Here is a 13391-nt window from a genome sequence, read left to right on the forward strand (position 1 = left end):
TCGTTGAAAAAGGTTTGGAGTTTAAAAGTTCTGAACACGACGTTGTCGACTTATCCGACAACAAAAAAACTTAAAAATATCTTCTGCAGATCAAAGAAAAGATCTGGAAAACTAAATATTTAATACTATCATTAAAAACATTCAAAAAGAAATATTCAGATTCCATTTAGGACAGATATAGGCGGTGAAATAAACACCGAAAATGATAGGCCTATTTACAGCAAACAATACCCTTATGCTCTATTAGCTTAAGATTTTGTAAATTCTGAAATAAGTCGAATGCTAAAAGAAGAAATTACAAAGCCAAGTAGAAGTCCTTATAATTCCCCAGTAATAGTGGTACCAGAAGGGTTTCAATGAAGATGGAACTCCAAAGCTCAGACTCATAATAGATTATAAAAAAAATTAAAAAAAGTACCTGAATGGTATCAAATGCAGGACAATTCAGTGATTTTATCTTATCTTGGTAAAGCCAAATATTTCTCAACAATTGACTTGAAATCTGGTTTTCTTATGAACGAATCAGTCATTCGGAAAACCTCATTCTCAATAAATAATGGGAAATTCGAATTCCTAGAAATGCCCTTCGGTTTAATTAACGGTCAAAGAATTTTCCAACTAGCGATGGATGATATTTTAGGAGAACAAGTGGGTGAAACATATTTTCAAAAACAATTGAGCAACATTACAAAGATTTAATTGTCATTACTCAAATTTGAAGGCAAACATAAAGTTCAATTGAAAAATCGAAGTTCTTTAAACTGTAAACAAACTTACTCTGTTAATTTGTTTCTCACAATGTAATCAAAACCGATCCCGAAAAATTTCAACAATTGTAAAATATCCGATCCCAGGAAATATTCGAGAGCTTACAAGCTTCCTAGTCCTTACAGGATATTACAGGCAATTTGTGCAAAATTATGCAAAGATAGCTAAACCTTTACCAAAATATTGAGAAGGCCAAAACGGCAAAGCATCTAAAAAAGCATCACGAAAAACTTGATTACAGTTTGATGATTAGGCTGTAAGAGCTTTTAACGAGCTAAAAGAAAATTTAATTGCACAAGTAGAACTAGAGTTAATAGTATAATTTCCCCAAAAACGGACGCGTCTGAGTTAGCAATTGGTGCTGTTTTTTCTCAGGAAGGTAAACCAATTACATTTATTTCAAAAACTCTAACCAAAACTGAACAATTATACGCAAAAATTGAAAAGGAACTTTTAGCCATAGTATGGGCTTCAAAAACCCTCCAAATTACTTATATGGGGTTCCAACATCGAGATTTATACCGATCACCAACCTCTTGCATTCTCCATTTCTCAAAAAGCTCCTAATATAGAAATGAAAAGATTGAAATGAAAAGATTGAGATTATTGAAAGCTATTCACCAGAAATTGTTTATAAGCCAGGAGCAACAAATGTTGTTGCGGACGCTTTATCAAGGATCCAAATTAATAACTTAACGGAAAGTAATGAATCGGTCTCAGATCAAAACACTTAGCATTCTGCAGAGAGTAGTTTTGAGAATGTCATACAAGAAACCCTTGAACCAGTTTAAGCAACAATACATGAGTCGATTAAAGTATTCGGAAATACCAGACATATAATAGAGTTTGACGCTTTAGAAAGTTTAATATCCTTATTTATAGAATATATTCCACTCAATATAACAATAGGAGTTCACTGTACTTTAGAAGATTTTTACAGAATTCAAAAATCACTTAAAGACAATTTTACAAATACATTTTTCTACACTAAGACATTTGTCCAGGATGTCGATAACGGTGAGGACAGATCACTTATAATCACAGAAACTCATTGTAGAGCTCATAGAAGGCTTGATAAAAATTATAAGAAAATAACTAGTTTTTATACCCTTGCAGAGAGTATAATAATTTCAGTCAGAAGTTTGCAACGCAGTGAAGGAGACGTTTACGACCCCATAAATTATATATATTCTTGATCAGCATCACAAGACGAGTCGATCTAGCCACGTCCGTCTGTCCGTCCGTCCGTCTGTCCGTCTGTTCGTCTGTCCGTCCGTTTCTACGCAAGCTAGTCTCTCAGTTTTAAAGCTATCGGGCTGAAACTTTCCCAAAAGTCTTCTTTCTATTGCAGGTAGTATATAAGTCGGATCCAGCCGGATCGGACAACTATATCTTAGAGCTCCCATAAAAACTATCGGGGAAAAAAATATTTTTTAATTAGTTCTGAATTTCGAATTAAATTTTATAAAAATCGGACGACTATGTCATATAGCTCCTATAGGAACAATCGGAAAATTAGTGGTAAAATAATATTGAAAAATTATATCTTCGGTGTTTTTTAACTTATAACTTCCTACGCTTGGAAATAACATTTTTTATTTGGTTTTGAATATCGAGTTAAATTTTATCAAAATCGGATTGGGAAATAATGTGAAACAAATTATAGCTTTGGGGTTTTTTGGCATATTGTCTTATAATATTGGGAATATAAATTTTTATATTTTTAAGAATTTTGAATTAAAATTATTGATTATTTTTTATAAATGCAAGGGTATACAAACTTCGGCTTGCCGAAGTTACTTTCCTTTCTAGTTATTATTGGCCTAACTTATACAAAAAGCTTAAGGATTTTATAAAGAACTGCACAATCTGCAATCAAAACAAATACAACAGACACCCAGTACAGATTCCTATAGGTCAAGCACCTATTCCAGAAAGAGAAGGTAAATATTTGCATCTTGTCATATATTACGACCAAAATCTTATATTCATTACTTGTATAGATTCCTATTTAAAATACTTGGTCGTAAAAAAAATCACTAATAAACTAAATATAGAAAATAAAGTTTCAGAAATTTTACAACAATTTCCATTAAGTAAATCTTTAATGATAGATAACAAACCATGATTTTCTTCATCCCAATTCACATCTTTTGCTCAAAGAAATGGGATAAATCCATTTTTTGCAGACCCTCGACACAGTAAGTCCAACGGACAAATAGAAAGGCACACTCAATGTTAACAGAAATCGTTCGCAGCATTAAAGTTGATCTTAATTTAATTGATTATTCTGAAATAATAATTAAAGCAGCACAAAAATATAATTTAACAATTCACTCAATAACCAACCAAATTGCAGATAATGATTTCAATAATGCACTTATTATTACTGGTAGCTACAACCAAATCCGAAATTATGGATTACACGAACCATGATTTCCTTCCTTACAAAGATTCCAAATATGTTCTTATTTATGAATCATACGCAGATTTATTTCATATTACTTGTATAAGTCTTTATAGAGATATAACTAATCTTGAAAAGAATTTATAAAGATCAAGACAAAAAGAATTTTCTTTGAAAAATATCCCACGATTTAAAAATTATCAAAATGCTCATCTCTCAAATTATACCCAGTATATCGAAAACAGGCATTAATGAAATAGGCACTATTTGGAAATGGTTAGCGGGAACAACAGATCATGATGATTTCTTAACTGTCCAAAATAAAATCGATGATTTTATACAAAATAATAACGATCAATTCGTTATTAATTCTAAAATTTTTAAAGAAATTAAATCCTTATCTGAATAATTCAAAAAAGCCTTTTGGGATCAAGAAATTCTACTTAGAAAATATCGTCTGCGCTTGGTTACTTACGATCTTATGAATTCAATAGACATATTTACACTCGCCAAAATTGATGTATTTAATATTAAAATTCTAAACAATGACGATAGACAAGAAATTTATAAACATGAAAATAGACCTGTAATTATAACAGACCTTTTAGATATATCTGAATTTTATTATTATTATTATTATCAAACGTTGTGACGTTTACAATTCAAAAACATTCGAGAAAAAAATAAAAATGTAGATGTAAACCAATATGGAGCCATTTTTGTAAATGGAGAAAATGCAGTTAATGACACTCATTTAAATGGGTCATATTTAATAACTTTTAATGGCACCTCTAAAATTAATAATAATTATTAATTAATAATACGAGTATATCTTACACCAATGTAGTCAATAAGATATTGGAATACATCACCGCTCGAAAATATACAGATTTTTAATATCTGAATATATTATATCTAATGATTCTGATCTCTCATTCGATAATATTAACATAATAAATCCATTTATTCAAATTAAAAAGACTCAAAACCCAGTTACGTTAATATTAATCATATTAACATTTATATATTAATTGTTATGATTATAATCAGAAATTTTTTAATATTCAAATCATGGCAAATTCATAGAGAAATTGAACCAGAAGGCAATATTTTCGATAATGAAATAAATAATATCCCCGACAACAAAAATACCCTAGGAGAAAATATCATTGTCGAATTAACCAATCAATAGCATTCAATATACCCAACAGTTCCAATGAATGGGGGGACTTATATGACATATTATTCGGGGCTCTTACACAATTTATAAACAACTTTGAGCCGAGAGCTAATTTCCAGATAACTCTGACAGACCCCAGATAAATCCGTGGTCAGCTATTTCTTTTAACCAGGCCTCCTAATCATTCCCACAAAAATCAATTTCACGCAGTCCGCATCAAACGGATGCTGTAAACATCCAAGCCGATATTGTAAGCATCGGAGTCCCGCTAGCGTAAACATCCAGAAAAGCTAACGGAAACAAAAAGATCCCCAAAGCGGTCCCTAAACACCAATTTCCGGCCAATATTGGACTTCAAATTTGAGTCATTCTCTTTATCAATTTTTAAAGATAAATTTCTAAAGTCGAGGTTTGATTATTAATCATTGAACTACAGAGAAGGCAGTCCGTTTTTTATATCCGAATCGAGCAGAACAAATTTAAAAAAAATAAAAGAGCATTGAATTAAATAAGTTCGACCTATAGATAAAGTGTAATAGTGAATTAGTGATTAATAAAAATAAAAAATAATTTTTTTTTAATTAATTCAGAAGTGAGAAATTTAATTTACATATACTTGAGTTCGATAGAGCGGTCTGCGTGTGCAACAGAATGCTGACAATTGGACTTTTTGTGAGCGCACCGATCGACTTATGTTTCGGTCACTTAGGTTTACGACCGTAATTTTTTTTATGTAAACACTGCAATAACGTATTACAGATTGTTCGCTTTAAGAACTCTTGGTAAAGTAGATATTCAATATGACAAATATGGCTACATAAATTTTTTAACACAATTAGTTATATATATAAATATTAGTTATTACGTTAGTTGTTGGTGACAAACACATATTCACATATTTGTTACCTGTATGATCGATCTCCCATTTTTTTTTTAAATGCTGATTCAATTGGGATAAGTCTCTTACTTATACTCCGTAGTTTGTGATTGACTGTTATTTTCTGGAAAAAGATAAAAATATTTAAGAGTTCCAATCTAGTTTATGCAGAAGTGTACTAGTTTATATGTCTGTAATAAATCTTTGCCTCTGCAAAAAGCTTACAATGGAATAAGAATAGAAAATATTTATAGAACGCCTTAGAATTGAATGTCGAAACTTCTTTACGTATATGAAGAATATAAATAACAGAATTAAGTTAAGGGGGAACCAAGATCCACATAAAAAAGATAAGACGAGCTGCACAAAATTGGCACTCATTAAAGCATTAAGGACCACATATTATATGAGGTCCTCGCCAATATCAAGAATTGTGAAGAAGATCTGCAATCGTCTTAAATAAGCTGAACTAAGGACTGGCCTAACATTTAAAACTATTTACTTCGCTTCATTAAATAAAATATAGAAATCATTGCAAAGACATCTACTATATGATATGATGGTCCGATCGTAACGAATAAAGCACGAATCGGAAGGTATTCCAAAAAGTAAAAAGATTTCATACCACGACTTTATAAATATCAATGATGAAAAAGCGCTGAGAGTGTAAAAGTAAAAATTTAGAAAATTGCAGCTGCTGAAGTCGGTGGAGACAATTGCCCCGGCTTTTAACTTCATATTATTCTTACTGAGATTATGCGTATGCGAATGTCACATCATTTGCTGAAATCCGATGTTCCGTTCAAAAGTGATTCCAAAAACAAGATTTTGTTATTTTTCCCAAAAGGAAAAAGTTTGCCTTTTTGTTTCCCTATGGGTGTATTCAGTAGCTCGCGCTATATAATATCTATATTTACGACTTATGGAAAAACGGCGGGAAATAAAAAAATGTCAGACAAGGCTTAAAGTTTCTAAACAACTAATGCTATATAGAAGAGTACTATGCTTCTAAAAAGATACCTACAATTTTAAAATACTTTACCTATACTGATAATTTCGGAAAATAATAGATTTGTAGTTGTAGCAAAAGTTTTTTTTAAAACCACTTTTTAATAATTTTCTCAATATTGGGTCAAACGATTTTTTTTAAATTTAAAATCTTATATTGAGTCTCCCATCTTTTGATTTACGACACTTTTTTTTGTATAAGTGACCAATCAGCAAAGCTTACCGCGAGTGACAAAGGTCAGCCTGTTCTACTTTTTGGGTCACCTGAAAGGAAGGAAATATAACCCGGAAATTAACTGCGGATTAGGGTGAGTTGTAGCAGAACCGCGGAACCGCGTCGGACTTTTGTCATAGAGCCGAAAATTGGCCGTGAATATGCCCAAAAATTAAAAAGAGAAAACAAAGTGAAATCGAAAAATTTATCCCTCTATCAGATTTTGTGATCCCGCCCAGTTAAACATTTTAATAAGAAATTTGTGACCGGCTACATTCGGTCATAACCTTCAGGACAGATAAAGAAATTGTGAAAGACATAAGGACGGGAAATTATAATATAATACAAATTATTTAAATGAAGTTTTAAATATTGAAAATATTATAGAGTGGTTGATGGCGAAGCAGTTTAAAATCATGCAAGGAGGCAGAACCGTCATCTAGTTTTTTCAAGAGCTGCATTTCGGTCGCAGAACTTTTTAAATGGTTTTGAGTCTTAGTTCGTACTCTTTTTGTATTATCTATAAATTTCCCGCAGTTGGCCGCAAACGTCTCGGTGAAAGCGCTTTCATCGATTGATGTTCCTGCAAGCCGTGAGTGCCTAAATTTTTGCATTCAAAAGATAAAAAAACTCAAGACGGTATAAAAAGAGAAGAAAAAAATCTAAATCATACCTCACCCAAATGAACTGCAATCAGGAAAATCGAGATGTCAAGATCTCTTCTTGGGTCTTTTTAATGAGTGTTGTATATTTTGTATCCCTTGCATCATTAATTTTGTAAGGTTGTAATTTAAATTAAATTTCGACCAAAACAAGGGAATAGCTATCGCCACGTTTTATGATAATATTAATTTTAATTTAAAATTTCTACCTCATTTGATCGAACCCATATTTAAATTATAAAATCCTGCATGTTGAGGGATAAGATATGTGCTCACATTTATTTATTTTTTTAGCTGGTAATAAGACCTTTATAATGAACTAATTTAGCGGTCCGTTGCCGAAGCTAAAATGATTCCTCGATAGTGTATCATGCATATGAAGGGGTCGTTCGGACGTATGGAACAAAACGACCAATGATTGGGTGGGTACTAAGGGGCCTCGGGAACATCTATCGAATTGGGGAATTTGTTGACTTTTTTTATTTTTATGTGGTGTAGATTATTTCCGGCACGTGCGATTTGAATACCATTAATAATAGTAATAGCACTTCATGGGGCTAAGCATTTACATCCACTTCCACACCCGACAAGCATCCAGCCGAGAATACCAACGTGCGCTTGATTTCCATAGTACTACCTCCGCCTGAATTTTATTTGAATGTGGCGACTCGTTACAATACATATATAATGAATCGATCCTCGAATAGATTGAATGTTTTTAAATAATTTTTTAGTAAAAACTACAGAACTTTACTTTAACAGAATTAAGATAAAAATAAAAATGAATCAAATTAAAAAAATAAAAACAAGAAAGAAAGTTAACTTCGGCAAACCGATGTTTGTATACCCTTGCAATTATAAGAAATAAACAACTTTAGTAGCACCATGTGAAATTTTTCAGGCCTGTTGCTGACTTCAGTAACATTAAAAAAAATATATATTTCATTCTTTTTTTAGACAATTTGTTTGACATCTATATGTTAGAGTCGTCTGATTTTTATTAAATTGAATTGGAAATTCTTAAAAATTTTAAAAATGTTATTTCCAAGCTTAGAAGGTTATATGTGAAAAACACCAAGGATTTAATATTTTCATATTTTCCGACTAATTTTCCGATCCGTCCGAGTTTGTTAAAATTTAATTCGAAATTCAAAACCAACTAAAAAATATTATTTTCAAGCGATCGTTCCTATGGCAGCTATATGATATAGTCGTCCGATTTTGATAAAATTTAATTGGAAGTTCAGAACTAATTAAAAAGTGTTATTTCCCACAAGACGAGTCGATCTAGCCATGTCCGTCTGCCCGTCCTTCTGTCCATCTGTCAAAACTAATTAAAAAATGTTATTTCCAAGCTTAGAAGGTTATATGTTAAAAATCTCCGAAGATATAATTTCTTTTCTTTTCTTTTTAATTTTTTTCCCGATGGTTCCTATGGGAGCTATAAGATATAGTTGTCCGATCCGGCTGGTTCCGACGTATATTCTACCTGCAATTGAAAGAAAACTTTTGGGAAAGTTTCAGCACAATAGCTTTAAAACTGAGAGACTAGTTTGCGTAGAAACGGTCGGACATACGGACAAGCCGACTCGTCTTGACTCGAAGTTTGTATACCCTTGCAGTTATAAGAAATAATCAACGTTAGTAACACCATGTGAAATGGTATACAAGAGAGAACCCAGTACCTAGGCAAGCCCAAGCTTATTATAACGGACAATGAATTTAATATAAATAAATAAGCTATAAGATATAGTTGTCTGATCCGACTTATTTACTACCTGCAATAGAAAGAAGGCGTTTGGCAAAGTTTCACCCCGATAGTCTTAAAACTGAGAGACTAGTTTGCGTAGAAACGGACGGACATGGCTAGATTGACTCGTCTAGTGATGCTGTTCAAGAATGTATAAATTAATATAACTGATTATCACAACTCTGTATTGCCGTCGGCAATTGATGTTTCCTCGGGTGGTCCCTCGCAGTTGCAGATAATCAAATGGGAGCGGGTAACAAGGCCCGCCGCTGGATTTGTTGAGCGACTGGACAAGTCTTCTCCTAGGTGAACTATAGTAGATAATCCACGGGGTACGGGTTACAAGGTCCGCCGCTATGTTTGCAGGTCGGCTGGCCGAAGAATCTTCCAAGATGAGTTATGAAGATTACGGTGGAAGGGGGACTGCCCTTCATTATCTGCTGGCCTAGAGACTCAGACAGTTTTCCAATAATATGAATTTAACGATGGTAGTCGGAGTAGAATTATACGAGCAGCAGTTCTTTTTTATTCATATAAAATCAAATCTGACGTGAGTGCCATTGTCCGCAACGTAGGTAACGGGATGTAGGTTACTTTGCTGGATTTTGCAATGGATCTCCCCGTTACATTCCGCTATTCCAGCCAGAGTATGGTGTCGTGATGCGATAATCTCGTTGCAGGCTTATTTAATTTTGTGAAATTTAATAATGAAGTGTATAATGTTAGTGAATTGTAATATTATTACGTAAAATACTTCTTTGATGGTACTCTCGGTGGGCTCTTCCATCCACACACTCTCCAGGTCTCAATAATCTAATATGCTAGGGCTAACTATGTTATCTTTTGCAAGAGCTACAGCAAGCATGAGATTCTGCAACTCTATTGTGATCATCAATAACATCAAATAGGTGCCCCTTATCGACTTGGGACTCTTTAGCTGTTGAGTTGATTGACAGTGGCGGAAATTTTATTGATTTGGTCCTGTATTGAATTTAACTTTTTCAAAGTCCTCCGCGTCTGGCGTTCCCGCCATTACTTTTAACGCCGCTCCCAATAAGTATAAACTCCTAGCTACTCTATGGTGGCTCAGTGACTCGAGAAGGTTACGCAGGTGAGCGACATCTACGCTCAAAAGTTTCTGCATGTGTGACTGGAGAAACATGTTAATCATGCAACCAGTTTCCTCCACCATGCGCCTATACTCTGAGAGATTCGCTGAGTGCCTTAAGGATGCGAATACTAAATCATACTAAAATCCGTCCGTGAATGACGGTAATGTATTTGGCTTGTGAATAGTCTTTGACATGCGCCGATGTCATGACAAAAAGGAATAGCAGAGATAAAACCTGTAATTTTGGATTTGTTGTAGTATTCTATAAAACTAATGGGGTAGCCCACCACCAAAGCATGACGAATTAAGCATAATAAAATAAAATAGCATCAATAAAAACTTATGCTAAGTGGCTATAGATAAAAAATGGGAAAAAATGGTAAAAAAAAATTATCAGGCGAATGACAGCGTGCTTGTGTTTCGCCAAGGTTGTCCTTGTGGATCGCCCTCCCCTTAATGAGGACTGTGGTCCCCATGTCCGCTTCCACAGTTTTCTCTTTTCATAACCGTGAAAGTTTGTTGCCTAGTATCCTGTTGGATTTCACTAGGACTTTGTCGCCGACATTAACACTCTGTTCTGTCAGGAGGCATTTGCCTTGCTTTTCAGTTTGTCTTGGACATGCCTAATCCTATCCTGTATATCGCACTGCGGGTCACTGGATTGCGTGATTACCACCTCAGCCGGTCTCTTATCAATAACCGAATGGATAGATTTGTTGTACTTAGACGTGGCCAGTAAGATCAACTTTACAGTGTCGCTGATGCCTTTGTCAATTTTAAGGCATCTGGCCAGCTCCACCGGAGTGCTGTGGAATAGCTCCACTTGTCCGTTCGAGACGCTGTGGAGTGGCGGTGCATTTGATATGCTAACGCCGAAGTGATTCTCTAGCATGGTCCGAATGGTGTGCGAATTCAATGAGGGTTCATTGTCGCAGTAAATGACTCTGGCTTAAAAAAAAACGTTAAAGAGTTGTAGTAAAGCCGGTTTGAGGTTTTAGAGGGAATTGGTTGGACAACTGCAAATTTGGAAAATTTGTCAATGCATGTGAGGAAATATCTCCTATCAGTGGAGAAAATATCTATGTGCAACATTTCTCCCACATGAGATGGGTCTGGCGTTTCGCCGTGTTCGTGTTTTTTAGGATTCCTGTCATATTTTCTTTAGCGCAGGTTTTGCCGCTAGTGAAAATTTCATTCGCTAACTTGGCCATTTTTGGGAAATAGTATTCCAAAAATACACGCTTGACATTCTCCTGTGCAGATCTGTGAGCCTTATTAAGCTCAGTGGTGAGGACTTCTCGTCTCCCAGCGACTGCGAAAACCGGAACTTGGTGGCTGGGAATTGCTGGACCAATTAGTCTAGTATCATTGCCAGCGTGTGCAGATCGTAATGAATGGCGTTTGCGCGAGTGTCAACGGTTGGTGGTCAGTATAGATATTTAAATCTTTTACTGCATATAAGGAATGGCGTAATTTGGTTAGTGCCCAAACTATGGCTGACAGCTCACGCTCGTTAGTATCGGAGATAACCTCTCGGTCCTTTAGGGTCCTAGATATCATTGTTATGAGTCTTCCCTCTTGGGATAGTACCGCGCCAATGCCAAATGCCGAGGCATCCGTCGTTAGATCGAATGCCTTCTTGTAATCAGAATAGCTGATGATGACATCCTCTGAAGCCAGAATGTTACGCAACTTTTTGAAAGTAAGCCGTTGCTGCTCGCTAAATTGCACCTTAATATTTTTCAATCTGTGCCCAAAAAGCTAACTTAAAAAAAACGCGATTTTTGCGTTGACACCCTCATGTTGGCGTCGTGCAGGCTCTTAAGAACCCAATCTAAGTTCGTGTTCGTGTTCTGGTAGTAGATCGACTTCAAATCAAGTGTTGTAAAGTACTTGGCTTTGCCTAAATTTCCTAGTATCATAGATATCCGGCATGGGAAAGCCGAAAGTCCGCATTTTACGGTTAACCGCTTCTTCAGTGCCATTTTTGTCCACTACCACATTGGGTTATTGTAGGGGGACTTTGACTTTTGTATTATGCCATTTTTTAGCAACTCTTGGATTTCGAAAAATCAATTTTGGTAAAATTGACGTAGGCGCATGATTGGAATTCTAATTTTTCTACTTTGGAGCCCCATTTGAGATAGCTGGAAGCTAGACACAGCGATTCCTCTGCCTGTTTTAACAGGTCAAGGCCAACTATGGCATCGAAGGAGGACAAATCTGGTAATATGAAGAATATGGGCTTCAAATTGAAAAGGGAGACAAAGCAGTTTTTAGTGATGGTGGTGACGCCATGGATAGAATATATCATAAATGGCGATTCTACCGATCTACTTCAATCCTTCGTATGGACGGATGAAATTTTTGCCGCGCCCGTGTCTACCAAAAGCTTCATATCCACCCCCTCTTCGCCTGATGACGAGTAGCAGGGTTTTTCCCCTAAAAAACTAATGGCGTCCGAATCATATTCATGAATAGCGTCGTCATTGATTTCCTGTACCGCGCTTAAAGCTGCGGCGGTGTATTTTTTTTATCAGTTTCGCCTGCGCCCTGCGCGATGCGGTTGACCCTCTGCCTCTTGTGTGGGCCGGATCGATCGCACCCGGCCGGCTTTACTTAAAGGTGCGCTTGCCCCTTTGGAATGTGCTTATTATCCCTATCTTTTAGGCTCTTTGCAAACGATGTTGCGAAAGTGTATCTTACGTGGTTTAATTCCACCTCTTGAGCCAATGCCAACGCAATTGGCATATGTTTATGCCTTGCCGAGAAAAGGACATCGAAAAGAGTGCGCTTGAGGCTCGAAATAAATTCACGGAGCGCGTCATCCCGAAATGTTTCGTTTAGAATTGTTGCCGCCGATGCTTCGTACGCTTTATTCGAGAGCAGGGTGAGCTTTTTCTTAACCTCGTCATATTACTGTAGGAGAGTGAGCGGCCGTAGAGAAGATGTTCAGCACTGAGATTCCCATATGTCGGGTATACTTATATTTTGAGCGATTAAAAATAACACACAGAAACAAATATAATAATAGAAAGAATAGTGCGTACAGTTGCACAATTTAAAATTTCACAATGTCACCAAATAATGAGTAATTTAATTATTATTGTAGTTATTATTTAAATTAACACAAATCTATGGAAGCGGAGCTGCAGAAAATATTCTGGCAGTGATTCTTGTTGTATTTATTCGAGCTGCAGAAAATATTCTGGCCGCGATTTATTATTTTTTATTTATTAAAAGTTATACACAAATGCAAATGCTGGAAGGTATAAGGATTAAAGTGCTCAATTACATGATTCCTACTATACCGCTTTGGATACTTTTGCGTTGGGCGCCAATTAATATAAGTTGTGATCTGTGTATTGCCGTCGGCAATTGATGTTTCCTCGGGTGGTCCCTTGCAGTTGCAGA

General features: G+C 35.3%; 1 protein-coding gene across 46 annotated transcripts in view; it reads right to left on the reverse strand.

Moving 5' to 3' along the window:
* Positions 1–13391, reverse strand: part of LOC108032711 (meiosis regulator and mRNA stability factor 1) — a 430692-nt gene that overhangs the window by 369005 nt on the left and 48296 nt on the right. For 42 of the 46 annotated variants that reach the window (XR_007765277.1, XR_007765278.1, XR_007765276.1 and 39 more), the window contains one exon: positions 5262–5356. The exons of 3 other annotated variants lie outside the window; for them this stretch is intronic. Coding sequence is in view for 24 of the 43 variants with exons in the window: in XM_050890032.1 (XP_050745989.1) it covers positions 5262–5356 (95 nt within the window). In the remaining 19 variants the exon portion in view is untranslated. Of the gene's footprint in view, positions 1–2891; positions 3059–5261; positions 5357–13391 lie in introns of all 46 variants that reach the window. One more of the 46 variants, XM_050890063.1, reaches the window with a different exon arrangement.

This window comes from Drosophila biarmipes, unplaced genomic scaffold (assembly GCF_025231255.1).
Source record: "Drosophila biarmipes strain raj3 unplaced genomic scaffold, RU_DBia_V1.1 ptg000015l, whole genome shotgun sequence".
NCBI lineage: Eukaryota > Metazoa > Arthropoda > Insecta > Diptera > Drosophilidae > Drosophila > Drosophila biarmipes.